The sequence below is a fragment of the Lissotriton vulgaris genome, chromosome 8 (genome assembly GCF_964263255.1).
Source record: "Lissotriton vulgaris chromosome 8, aLisVul1.2, whole genome shotgun sequence".
NCBI classification, from domain to species: Eukaryota; Metazoa; Chordata; class Amphibia; order Caudata; family Salamandridae; genus Lissotriton; species Lissotriton vulgaris.
The window spans coordinates 21888636-21900856 of NC_141696.1; the positions used below are offsets into that span (position 1 = coordinate 21888636).

General features: G+C 47.8%; 1 protein-coding gene across 1 annotated transcript in view; it reads right to left on the bottom strand.

The window, feature by feature from the left end:
- The window catches only part of LOC147693263 (pepsin A-like), a 65045-nt gene extending 54014 nt beyond the window's left edge, over positions 1-11031 (bottom strand). The window contains exons 1-2 of the mRNA XM_086933205.1: positions 10938-11031; positions 6312-6465 (exon numbers count right to left, since the gene is read on the bottom strand). Of these exons, the coding sequence (XP_086789331.1) occupies positions 6312-6465; positions 10938-10990 (207 nt within the window). The 5' untranslated portion in view covers positions 10991-11031. The remainder of the gene's footprint in view (positions 1-6311; positions 6466-10937) is intronic.
- Between the last annotated feature and the right edge of the window lie 1190 nt (positions 11032-12221).

The following is a 12221-nucleotide window of genomic DNA, read 5'->3' on the forward strand; positions in this document are numbered from 1 at the left end:
TATCGCACCGAACAAACTTCCGGATCAATTGCGTTGTTCACCGAAAGACCATGTGGAGCAGACAGATTATGGATCAAACGGAACTCACCTGGGTCCCTCTTGGGGACCACCCCTAACGGAGAACAAACAAAATTCGGTACCGGGGGTACACTAAACGGGCCGGCAACCCGTCCCCGGCTAACCTCTTTCTGAATTTTCTCATGCACTACAGATGTATGTTGCAACACGGAAAGTTGATTTTTGCACATCCCTACCCCCTGAAAGTCCCCCACCGGGATGCGGAAACCATGTGAAAAACCGTTCCGCAGCACCCCGGCAGAAGTACGATCCGGGTATTCGCTGAGCCAGGGAATCATTGCCAAGGTATCAATCGGGGTTGGTAACGGCGCCCCTCGGCCAAGCTTAGACCTGTTTGGCGCCCCCCTTACCCCCATTCTCACCCGTTCTGGCTCTGCACGATGACTCAGGATGGGACGACCCACACGTACTACATTCGTGTTTGAATTTACACAATCCCGGAGGCCTGGTACATTTCCCTTTGTTAAAATTAAAACAGAAACCCTTTCTCCCTGTATTGCCTGCGGGCCTTGACTGGTCGTCGGTGCTCGTACTTGGACGAAAGGGCGTCCCCACATTTTGGCGGGAGTAATCAATAACATTGCTCCCAACCAATGGCATTCTTAACATTCCCGATTCTTTCATTTTATCCCATGTTATAGAATCGTAACAATCCCAAGTCAAACTCTTGTTATGTTCCTTCTCTTTCCTGAACAGGTTGTCATAACAAAACCAATGGTTACCTTGATACGATGTCGAGTACCCCATAATTCGTGATTGATAAACGGGAAACTCAGGAAGCAACTCGGGCCTACGACCCCCCAAAATCGATGTGAAAATACCCCACGCATTGCCCCAGTTGCCAATATTCTCATTCACCTTACAGGCGGCCATTTTTGCGCGCCAAACACTCGGATGCATTAAGTCCTTCTGACTTTTAACATGCTCCATATCATAATGGTCAACAAGCAAGGAGAAAATATTCACATACTCCCCAGACCAGATCTTTTCCTTTATAGCCAAAGGCACATGTTGTCCCAGTCTCTCTCTACGAGAGGGTGCTGACTCGTCCCTTGCAATCGGCAATGGCCGCTTACCTGAACCGGACGCGACTTCTGCCGCTTGCGGCTTGTCTTTAGCCGCCTCCCTTTTCTCACGAAGTCCTTTCATCAGCGCCTGTGCCTCGGCAGCCGCGGCGCCATCACTACTATCCCCCAACCATGCTGCTAGCTGTGCTGCCAGCTCGGGGGGCATGTCTCCCTTGGGTGTCGGGGTGACGACAACAGGGATTGGATTCCCCTCGATCGGTACTGGGGTCGGCGCCTCGAGCGGGGCAGAGGGAACCGGGACGTCTCCACCGGCTGGAACCCTTCTCGGCCTCTTAGGTCTCCCTCCAGCCGGCGCAGGGCCCGTACCCTCCTCCCCGTCCCGTTCTGCCAACCGTTTCTTTATGTCGGACACTTCTTTGCAAAGGGCCCGCACCATCTGGTCGGTCGTCATTCTCTTCGCGCCTTTCTGGGGCATCTCCCCGAGGAAGTATCTAGAAGACAAAGAAAAGGATCAAAACGCTCAAAATTGGCTCTTCGTTCTGTCCCGAGCTCACGTGTAGCGAGGAGGTGCAGCTTCGGAGCACAAGAACAAGAGGACGTCTTCTGGTCTTGCGTCTCTTTTTATCCGTCTTCGGGGCGGGCGAGAACCCGCCCCTGCCCGCCCCTAGGGCGGGGCTGGCTACGTCGGTGTCTAGGCCAGCCCACTCTAGGGCGGGAAAAAGCGCGCCCCGGCTACGCCGCTTCGGGCATACCAGCCGAGACACGCCTCCCGCCCAAAAATGGCTTCCCGGGGGGATCGAGGCACTCCACCATACGTTCGGGGGGACCGAGTGGTCGCCCCTTTCCAAAAACACCGGTCGCAAAGGGGCAGATTCAGTGAATCTGCCCCTTTGCGATCGGTATTTAGAATGATGCATGTGCCCCTTTGTTCTAAAACTTGTAAATATTCTCAATGAGGTTTCCTTCTATCTTTAACCCTTTCCATGCGGCCGCGATTCCCCTGGGGTGCTGTAAACAGCACGAACAGGGGCGGGCCGTGACGAACCCCAGCCGTCATCAGCACACGAGCACCGTAGTGCATGACGGCTGGGGTTCGTCATCAGCATGGAAGGGGTTAAGTAAAGTCACAACATTCTGAGGTTCACAACATCCCACATCATTATTCACATAATTCTGGCAAATAGTGCATTTTCGGCGGATGTCCCAGTGCTTCATATTCCACGATGGACAATGCGCAGGTGTAAGGTCAGCGCAAACAGGTATTAGTGCATCAAAGTGCTTCTTCTCAGAGACGCTGTTTTTCCTGGTGGAGGTACTCTGTACCAGCCTTCACCCCCTGAGAGTGACCAATGCCAGGGGGTTTACTAACGTCCTGATGGCCCAGGTCGCTCTTCTCTTTGGAACATCTGTGTCCTCACTCTGAACCCCACCCTAATATTGCAAGATGTAGCATTGAGGCAAGTGCCCTGCGCAAGCTGACGTATCCACAGATCTGAGTCTGTCATTTGGAATGTGCTCTTTCCAACCAAAGGATATTATATTTTGCTTATTTTCAAATTCTTGTAAAGAAAAAAGGTGGGAACATTGGCCAGGGTTATAATCTTAACGTCAGTCGTGCTGAACTGTAAGTAGAGGTGATGTCATTACTCAGGCTTAAATTATGTTTTAATACATCTTTGAGTAATAGCCCCATCACAAAGAGAATTATACTCAATACAGATTTTCGAAGGATCGCTAGGGAGGGTCACTGCAGAGAAGAGCAGTGGCGGCTCCTCTGCAATGGCGGAGAAGGGTAGCCCAACTGTCTGGCGCAGAGCCAGCAAATGAAAGATAAAACAATGCTCTGGCATGGTTCTAATTTTAGTTTGCTAGCTTGTGCATGGAGGGGCGGGGCATGGGAGTGTGAAGAAGGAGATCTTCAACACTCCCAAAGTGCTCATTTGTGTGTGGGCAGCTGTCTCAGGCCAACAAAAACAAACATGCGCACTTAGGTTTCTCCAGCATGGCTGCATTCAGCAGCCGGACTGGAGAAATCCCCACATTCTCCCTGGTCTGAGCAAGACATATTTTCAGCCCACTCAGACCAAAACCTGTGATGCGCTGCACCTCAAGGATTGGCTCGGAATCCGTCCCCAGGGCTGCTGGGATCCAGGAAAAGGCCTGCAGGTGCGACGACAAAGGTGGACTACGGCGTCAGATACGTTTTAAAAATGATTAGTAACCCATCATCCCCTCCTGCCCTCCCCCAGCGCACTGCCTTCCCGCCCTACAACCCTTTATGAGAGGCAGCCACTATTGGAGAAGAGACACATGAAGGAGAGACATAAATGTAAAGTGTCCATACAAATTGAGGCGGAGGGGTCGCTCCTTCCAAAAACACCAAATAAAATTAATACACCGGGCCTATTTATGAAACTGCTTGCATCGCTCTGGCACCATGTAACATGGTGCAAGAGCGAAGCAAATTTTAAGACAGATTTCTGAAGGCATGTGTGGCTCTGAGTGGCTCCAAAAATCTGGAGTAATGCAACACAGCACAAATCACTGCATTGAATGACTCTGCCTTGGGGAGGCATTCCATGAGTGTTGCGCTTGTCCCCATGCTTCCGTGGATTTCCAAGAACTTGTAAACCTTGGGATGTGCCAACATCTCAAATCTTTCCAGGGGAGCCATGACAAGGAGAAACATACCTATTTCTCCGTGTTTCTCTCTCTTTCTATGCAGGCTGCATTCTGCAGTCCACATAGAAAAGGGAATATGCCTCCAATGATTGTTTTTAAGAAGAAAAGTGTCCCTTCCTGCCCCAAAACAATCCTGCATTACCACCAGGCTGCCAAAAGGGTGCTAGCACAAGGGATAGGACATGAATGTGTCAGCATTGCCTTAAATATGGCACATTCCTCCCCTCTCCCTGTCAGACGCTGCTGAAAGGTCAATTGATGTCATTCACTGTGTGACATTCCCACAATTGAGCCCCTAAATCCTTGTATGGAGTATACTGAAGCCTGAAGACACCACCGACCGCCTATGGCAGCATGGTATGCTCTTTGAGAAAATAACATACCATGCACACACTCTTCCATAAAGCCTATTTCAGAGTTTGGTGCCAATGCAAGACACAATAAGTAAAGAGGAGGAGGGAACTTGAACAATGCTACCCATAAGAAAGAGGAACTACCACATTCTTAGAATGCAACATGTCAACATGGAAGCAGTGCTCCCAAACAGGGACTCTGTAAAAGGAGATTCTGGTGACTGGACAGTGTTGTGTGCCCACACTTGATGGAACACATGAGCAGTGCTGTGTGCCCACACCTGATGGAACACATGAGCAGTGCTGTGCGACCACACTTTGTGAAAAACATGAGCTGTGCTGTGTGCCCATGCCTGGTGGAACTCATGAACAGTGCTGTGCGCCCACACCTTCTGGAACTCATAAGCAGTGCTGCGTGCCCACACCTGTTGGAACACATGAGCAGTGCGGCTTCCCCACACCTGGGGGAACACATGAGCCGTGCTTTGTGCCCACACCTGGTGGAATTCATGAATAGTGCCATGCGCCCACACCTTCTGGAACTCATAAGCAGTGCTGCGTGCCCACACCTGTTAGAACACATGAGCAGTGCTGCTTCCCCACACCTGGGGGAACACATAAGCAGTGCTTTGTTCCCACACCTGGTGGAACTCATGAACAGTGCCATGTGCCCACTCCTGGTGGCACACATGAGCAGTGTCGTGCACCCACACCTAGTGGAACTCATGAGCAGTGCTCTGTGCCCATAACTGGTGGGTACACATTAGCAGTGCTATATTCCCTCACCTTATAGAACACATGAGTATTGCTGTCTGCCCACACGTGGTGGAACACATGAGCAGTGCTGTGCACCCACATCTGGTTGAACATGTGAACAGTAATGTGTGCCCACACCGGGTGGAAAACAAAAGCAGTGCCATGTGCCCACACATGGTGGAACATATGAGCAGAGCTTTGCACCCACACCTGGTGGGACACATGAGTAGTGCTGTGCACCCTCACATGCTCCCACTCCTGCTGGAACACATGAGCAGTGCTGTGTGCCCAAACCTGGTGGAACAGATGAGCAGTGCTGTGTGCATACACCTGATAGAACACATGAAAGTGTTGTGCGCACATACCTGGTGGAACACATGAGCAGTGCTCTGCATCCCTCACCTGCGCCCACACCTGTTGGAACACATGAGCAGGACTGTGTGCACACACCTGCTGGAACATATGAGCAGTGCTGTGCAAGCACACTTGTTTGAACAAAACAGCTGTGCTGTGTGCCTTCATCTTTGTCCACACCTGGTGGAACACATGAACAGTGCTGTGTGCACACCTGGTGGAACACATGAGCAGTGCTGTGCATACACAGCTTGTGGAACTCCCTGGAGCAGGTTCTCAGAAGCAGGGACCTCACACGCTGTTCTTCATCAGAGAGCGGTGCCAGTGGCTCATCGTGGCAGCAACCCACTACTATCCGATCAAGTTGTTTCATACCACCTACGCTTCAGGATACAAGGCATGCTACACTGTTTTATATTTTCACCTCTACATTAGGTGGACATGCTACATTTTGCTCTCCCCATTAATGTGGGTCCCTACTGACTTTGACTGCACCCAAGTTCTAGGCAGACTTTGGTTTGCATCATATAGTCTGCCAAACACTTTTTAGACTCTTTGCCCTTTTGTCTGCAGGAACACGAGACAGGTACCCTACATTTATGGAAGTACAGAGTGTTATGATCCAAAAGTGTTAACAATGATCACTGAACAGCCACACATGGAGTTATGTCACTTTTCATGCATATGTATTATAAGTGTAGCCTGCACCTTCATTGACAACCCACCACACACACACACACCACACAAACCACCACACCACACCACACACTCACCCCTATCCCGCACAGGCCCACCCCCACCACCACACCCCCATCTGCTCCTTCTGATCATCTTTACCGCCTCCTATAAACACAAGAGTACAATGGACAGACAAGTAAATCACCTCTACCCTCATCTTTTCCCCAAAATTCTGAGACACCTCTGGGCCTTTCATTGTCTATGGGCAGACACTACAGCTCATAGGGTCCACAAGAAAAAGATGCATGCATGCATTCATGGCAGGTTCCGGGGGCCCTTTAAAGGAAGGGTTTTTATGGCTGAAATGGTCGATTTTACTCACATCCAAGTAATTCCACATTGACTCATAGGTGACTACAGCGTCCTCGGTCTGTGAGAATTTACTGGCCACTTCTTCGTGCGTCTTCAAGTAATCCCTCAGCTTTCCCTCTTCCCTCAGATGATCCCGGAGGGATTTCCCTTTCGTCAGTGAGATCCTGAGGGAAAGGAAAACAAAGTAAGTAGAAGACAGATAGTACAGGAGCACCTCACCCATTCAAGGATTCCCTTTAAGAAGTGACGGGCCTATATAGGTCTGAGGATCTCTCCTGATAACAGGGTCATTTTCCATCAAGGTTTTCAAAGGACTTCAGATAGGGGTCAACAGTGAGGCGCAGGTTCATGATGGTGCCACTTGAAACCATGAGGTGGAAAAAAACATGTCATTGCCAAATACCCAAGGAACGTTTGATGCAGTGTATGGGCCACACAAAGCACCTTCCTCTGCTCAGATCAGCAGTGCAGGGGTACAGGGATTAAGGACACACAAAGCACCTTCCTCTGTTCAGCTCAGCAGTGCAGGGGTTATGGACACACAAAGCACCTTCCTCTGTTCAGCTCAGCAGTGCAGGGGGCAGAGATCATGGGTCACACAAATCACCTTCCTCTTCTCAAATCAGCAGTGCAGGGGTGCAGGGGTTATGGACTCATAAAGCACCTTCCTCTGCTCAGATCAGCAGTGCAGGGGTGCAGGGGTTATGGCCACACAAAGCACCTTCCTCTGCTCAGATCAGGAGTGCAGGGGTACAGGGATTAAGGACACACAAAGCACCTTCCTCTGTTCAGCTCAGCAGTGCAGGGGTTATGGACACACAAAGCACCTTCCTCTGCTCAGATCAGCAGTGCAGGGGTGCAGGGTCATGGGCCACACAAAGCACCTTCCTCTGCTCAGATCAGCTGTACAGGGGTACAGGTGTCATGGACACACAAAGCACCTTCCTCAGCTCTGATCAGTAGTGCAGGGGTGCAGGGGTAATGGACACCCAAAGCACCTTCCTCTGCTCTGATCAGCAGTGCAGGGGTACAAGGGTTATGGACTCACAAAGCACCTTCCTCTGTTCAGCTCAGCAGTGCAGGGGTTATGGACACACAAAGCACCTTCCTCTGTTCAGCTCAGCAGTGCAGGGGGGCAGTGATCATGGGTCACACAAAGCATCTTCCTCTGCTCAGATCAGCAGTGCAGGGGTGAAGGGGTTATGGACACTCAAAGCACCTTCCTCTGTTCAGCTCAGCAGTGCAGGGGTTATGGACACACAAAGCACCTTCCTCTGTTCAGCTCAGCAGTGCAGGGGGGCAGTGATCATGGGTCACACAAAGCATCTTCCTCTTCTCAGATCAGCAGTGCAGGGGTGCAGGGGTTATGGACACACAAAGCACATTCCTCTTCTCAGAGCAGCAGTGCAGGGGTGCAGGGGTTATCACACAAAGCACCTTCCTCTGCTCTGATCAGCAGTGCAGGGGTGCAGGGGTTATGGACACACAAAGCACCTTCCTCAGCTCTGATCAGCTGTACAGGGGTACAGGGGTCATGGACACACAAAGCACCTTCCTCAGCTCTGATCAGCAGTGCAGGGTTGCAGGGGTTATGGACTCACAAAGCACTTTCCTCTGCTCTGATCAGCAGTGCAGGGGTGCAGGGGTTATGGACTCACAAAGCACTTTCCTCTGCTCTGATCAGCAGTGCAGGGGTGCAGGGGTTATGGACACAAAAAGCACCTTCCTCTGCTCAGATCAGCAGTGCAGGGGTTCAGGGGTTATGGACACACAAAGCGCCTTCCTCTTCTCAGATCAGCAGTGCAGGGGTACAGGGGTCATGGACACTCAAAGCACCTTTCTCTGCTCAGATCAGCAGTGCAGGGGTGAAGGGGTTATGGACACACAAAGCGCCTTCCTCTTCTCAGATCAGCAGTGCAGGGGTACAGGGGTCATGGACACTCAAAGCACCTTCCTCTGCTCAGATCAGCAGTGCAGGGGTACAGGGGTTATGGACACACAAAGCGCCTTCCTCTTCTCAGATCAGCAGTGCAGGGGTACAGGGGTCATGGACACTCAAAGCACCTTCCTCTGCTCAGATCAGCAGTGCAGGGGTGAAGGGGTTATGGACACACAAAGCACCTTCCTCTGCTCAGGTCAGCAGTGCAGGGGTACAAGGGTTATGGACTCACAAAGCACCTTCCTCTGCTCAGATCAGCAGTGCAGGGGTACAAGGGTTATGGACTCACAAAGCACCTTCCTCTGCTCTGATCAGCAGTGTAGGGGTACAAGGGTTATGGACTCACAAAGCACCTTCCTCTGCTCATATCAGCAGTGCAGGGGTACAGGGGTCATGGACACTCAAAGCACTTTCCTCTGCTCTGATCAGCAGTGCAGGGGTACAAGGGTTATGGACTCACAAAGCACCTTCCTCTGCTCAGATCAGCAGTGCAGGGGTACAGGGGTTATGGACTCACAAAGCACCTTCCTCTGCTCAGATCAGCAGTGCAGGGGTACAAGGGTTATGGACTCACCAAGCACCTTCCTCTGCTCAGATCAGCAGTGCAGGGGTACAGGGGTTATGGACTCACAAAGCACCTTCCTCTGCTCAGATCAGCAGTGCAGGGGTACAGGGGTCATGGATACTCAAAGCACCTTCCTCTGCTCAGATCAGCAGTGAAGGGGTTATGGACACACAAAGCACCTTCCTCTGCTCAGATCAGCAGTGCAGGGGTACAGGGGTTATGGACTCACAAAGCACCTTCCTCTGCTCAGATCAGCAGTGCAGGGGTACAGGGGTGATGGACTCACAAACCACCTTCCTCTGCTCAGATCAGCAGTGCAGGGGTCATGGGCCACACAAAGCACCTACCTCAGCTCAGATCGGCAGTGCAGGGGTACAGGGGTTATGGACTCACAAAGCACCTTCCTCTGCTCAGATCAGCAGTATAGAGGTCATTTTCGAAATATTGTGTCACAGAGATTGTATCCAAAGTTTGACTTTTACAGGGTTTTGTGGGTAGTAATGTAGAGGGTTTGCTTCACTTTGCACTCCTCTAGGAATCCAGTTTTCAGAAATGTCAGGAGAAAGTAGGTTTCCCTGGGTGTTGGTCTAAAACAGGCCCAACGACCACAGCTACACACATCACTCAAATAAGTCAATTTGCAAGGCAAACAATGTTGGGGCTTATTTACAAGTCCCTTGCGCCACCGGTGCAACACTTTTAGGCAGTGCAAGGGGCTTGTAAATAAAACCTTGATGTCTTCACATTGCTTTTTCATCCTTTCAAGTTGTAGGTGACAGGTCCACCCACACACGTGAGTACTGCTTTTATCAGGACAAGTGTGGGAATATAGCATAGTAGAACATTTATTTTATCAATTTAATTTTGTCAGGTCTTGACCTCTAAATGCAAATTAGTGTGCATTAAAGAACACATTTTGGAAAAGGCTGCCTAAATCACTTGATAGTATGGGTAACCCCAAATTCAGAGCTGTACAAATAAGCACTAATCCCAAACTCACTACTTAGGGCACATTTTAGAAATGCAAAGGTTTCATTCATATACGTTTTGCATTCATTATTTTTAACGACCTGAATCGCTGCCTGACAAGAACACAAGAAATATCACTATACACTGTAGCTCAGCTGTCAGGTCTGGGTGTCAAGCGATTTTGCAAACAAACAGCACTTTATATCCCTCCACTGCTTTGAGGTTGTGCTATTTTGTAAAACATAAACCTGACACAAAGTGTAGTGTTGGATTTATAATTCAACACAAATTGTGATCTGCTTTGAATAACAATCAAAAGTAATCTAAAGCTGCACAATGCTTTTTTTTTAATTAGTTTGAGTAAAGGTGGCATTCCTTGGATGGTGCATCGGCTTTGCCATGCACCCAATTATGGGTGTTGACATACATACCCATGGACAAATCATTGTACACAGAGATTTGTGCTAATATATAAATGTTTTCATATGTCTTTGTTTTTTCCACTTTTCATTTGTGCTGGAGGTCCATCCCATTCACATCTATGCTTACCACAACACATGCACCTCTGCACTATGGTGCAAGGGTGTCTGAATCTGCACATGGCAGCTAAAAGAGCCTCTGGGCCTAGCAAAGTCAGAGCAGCACCACCTCTTAGTAGATATGGAACAGCTCTGCTCTCTCATGTTCATGCAATGCAGCCCAGGAACTTTACTTGCTGTGCCATGTTGCATGATTTTTATTAAATCTGAGCCCTGCTGTGTACAATACAAAAGAATAACTATGCCACGTATTCTTCCAAGTTCGATCAATCATCATATGACAGCAATTAAAATGTAAATAGTAGCACCTGCAACCCACTCTGCTTAGAAGCTGCAAAAGAAATGTCATGAATTGCTATAGAGAAAGTATCTCATGTATATAACATACGTGTTCTCACCCTACATATTTCATGGAAATCCGATCAGCAATACAGAAATGTCACAGCACAGCCATGGCCAAATTCCCTTTCAATGTGCCCTTAGTTGAACAACTTCTGAGGGCGGCTTCTATGTCAGTCTTTCAGTCTCTGTGGCACAGTTTTCAGTCTGAACTGTGGGACTGAATATCTCAATCTTCCTCCCACAGAACCCTCTGCTGAAATAAGCTTTTTGGTAACTACTCACCTGACTACACACTCAGAGAGGGCCACCAGCCCCAGGAGCAGCAGCCACTTCATGGTTCTCACTTCTGTCCAAAGTATCAGAATGAATCCAAGACACAGGCTTTCAGCTGTGAAGGGCAAAGTCAAGAGGGTCCCTAATATACTGCTGTGGGTGCCCCTCACACAACCTTCACAGCCTGATAAGAAGGTTTGAGTGAGATATGAGATAAAAATCTTATCAAAAGCCCAGATAAGAGACCATTTTCAACACTTCTAATCTCTGTAACTTTAAGTAATGTTAGTGACGCAAGCACACTTTTGTCAGTAGCATAGGTCAGATAAAGTTTAGGAAGAACGTGAACATACTTTCAAGGGCAGTCTAATCTATCAATACATAAATGCACATTTCCAATGGAATGTGTTTATATTATGTCACATTGTCAGAACTAAGGCACCTTGCAGAATGTGATAAGGAACTACTTTGAAACTTACAATGATGTAGGTGACAAATGTAGGATCAATGACAACTTCGATGAAAACAATATTGATTCACAAAAAATCCCCCAAAATATATTATTTACAAAACTCTTGCTATCCTATGCTTTATAACCAACAACACATATATCGATGACTAAAATATGGCAGCTAAAAATATCAATTTCTACTAATATCGAAAACACAAATATCCTAAACAAAAATATTCTTACCTATAAATAAAACATCTCAAATATCGATCACCACAATATCCTCTACACTAATAGCACAAACAATTACACAATAATATAGTAAAGCTATTCTATTAACACAACACATACAATTAAATTCTACATAAATCAATAAATCATCTAACTTCATTATTTAAATTAAACAATAAAATACATTTCAAACGTCCAAATAATTAAAAAACAAAAATGCTTTCAACATTTAATGTAATATAAAGCATAAACATTATTAAATACAATTAAACAAAAAAATGCATCCAAAATAGCACAAGAACACAGAAATATAAATCAGCCTTCACCATATACACTAATTATCATCCACAATAAAAGGTAATAAATTATGCAAAACAATGCAACTAAAAGAACATTAACCAGTTAAAACAACCATAAAGTAAATTATTCAAGAACAATAGGAACTTAATTAATATACAATATAATAGAAGCAGAACAGTCTAACACCTACCACACCAAAAACAAATGGGTTCCTATTTAGCTAAGATAGAACAAGCACCGAAAATGTTAATTGGACATGTACAAAATACTATTCCAATTCATGGTATTGGAGGGCTTCTACAAAAAAGGAT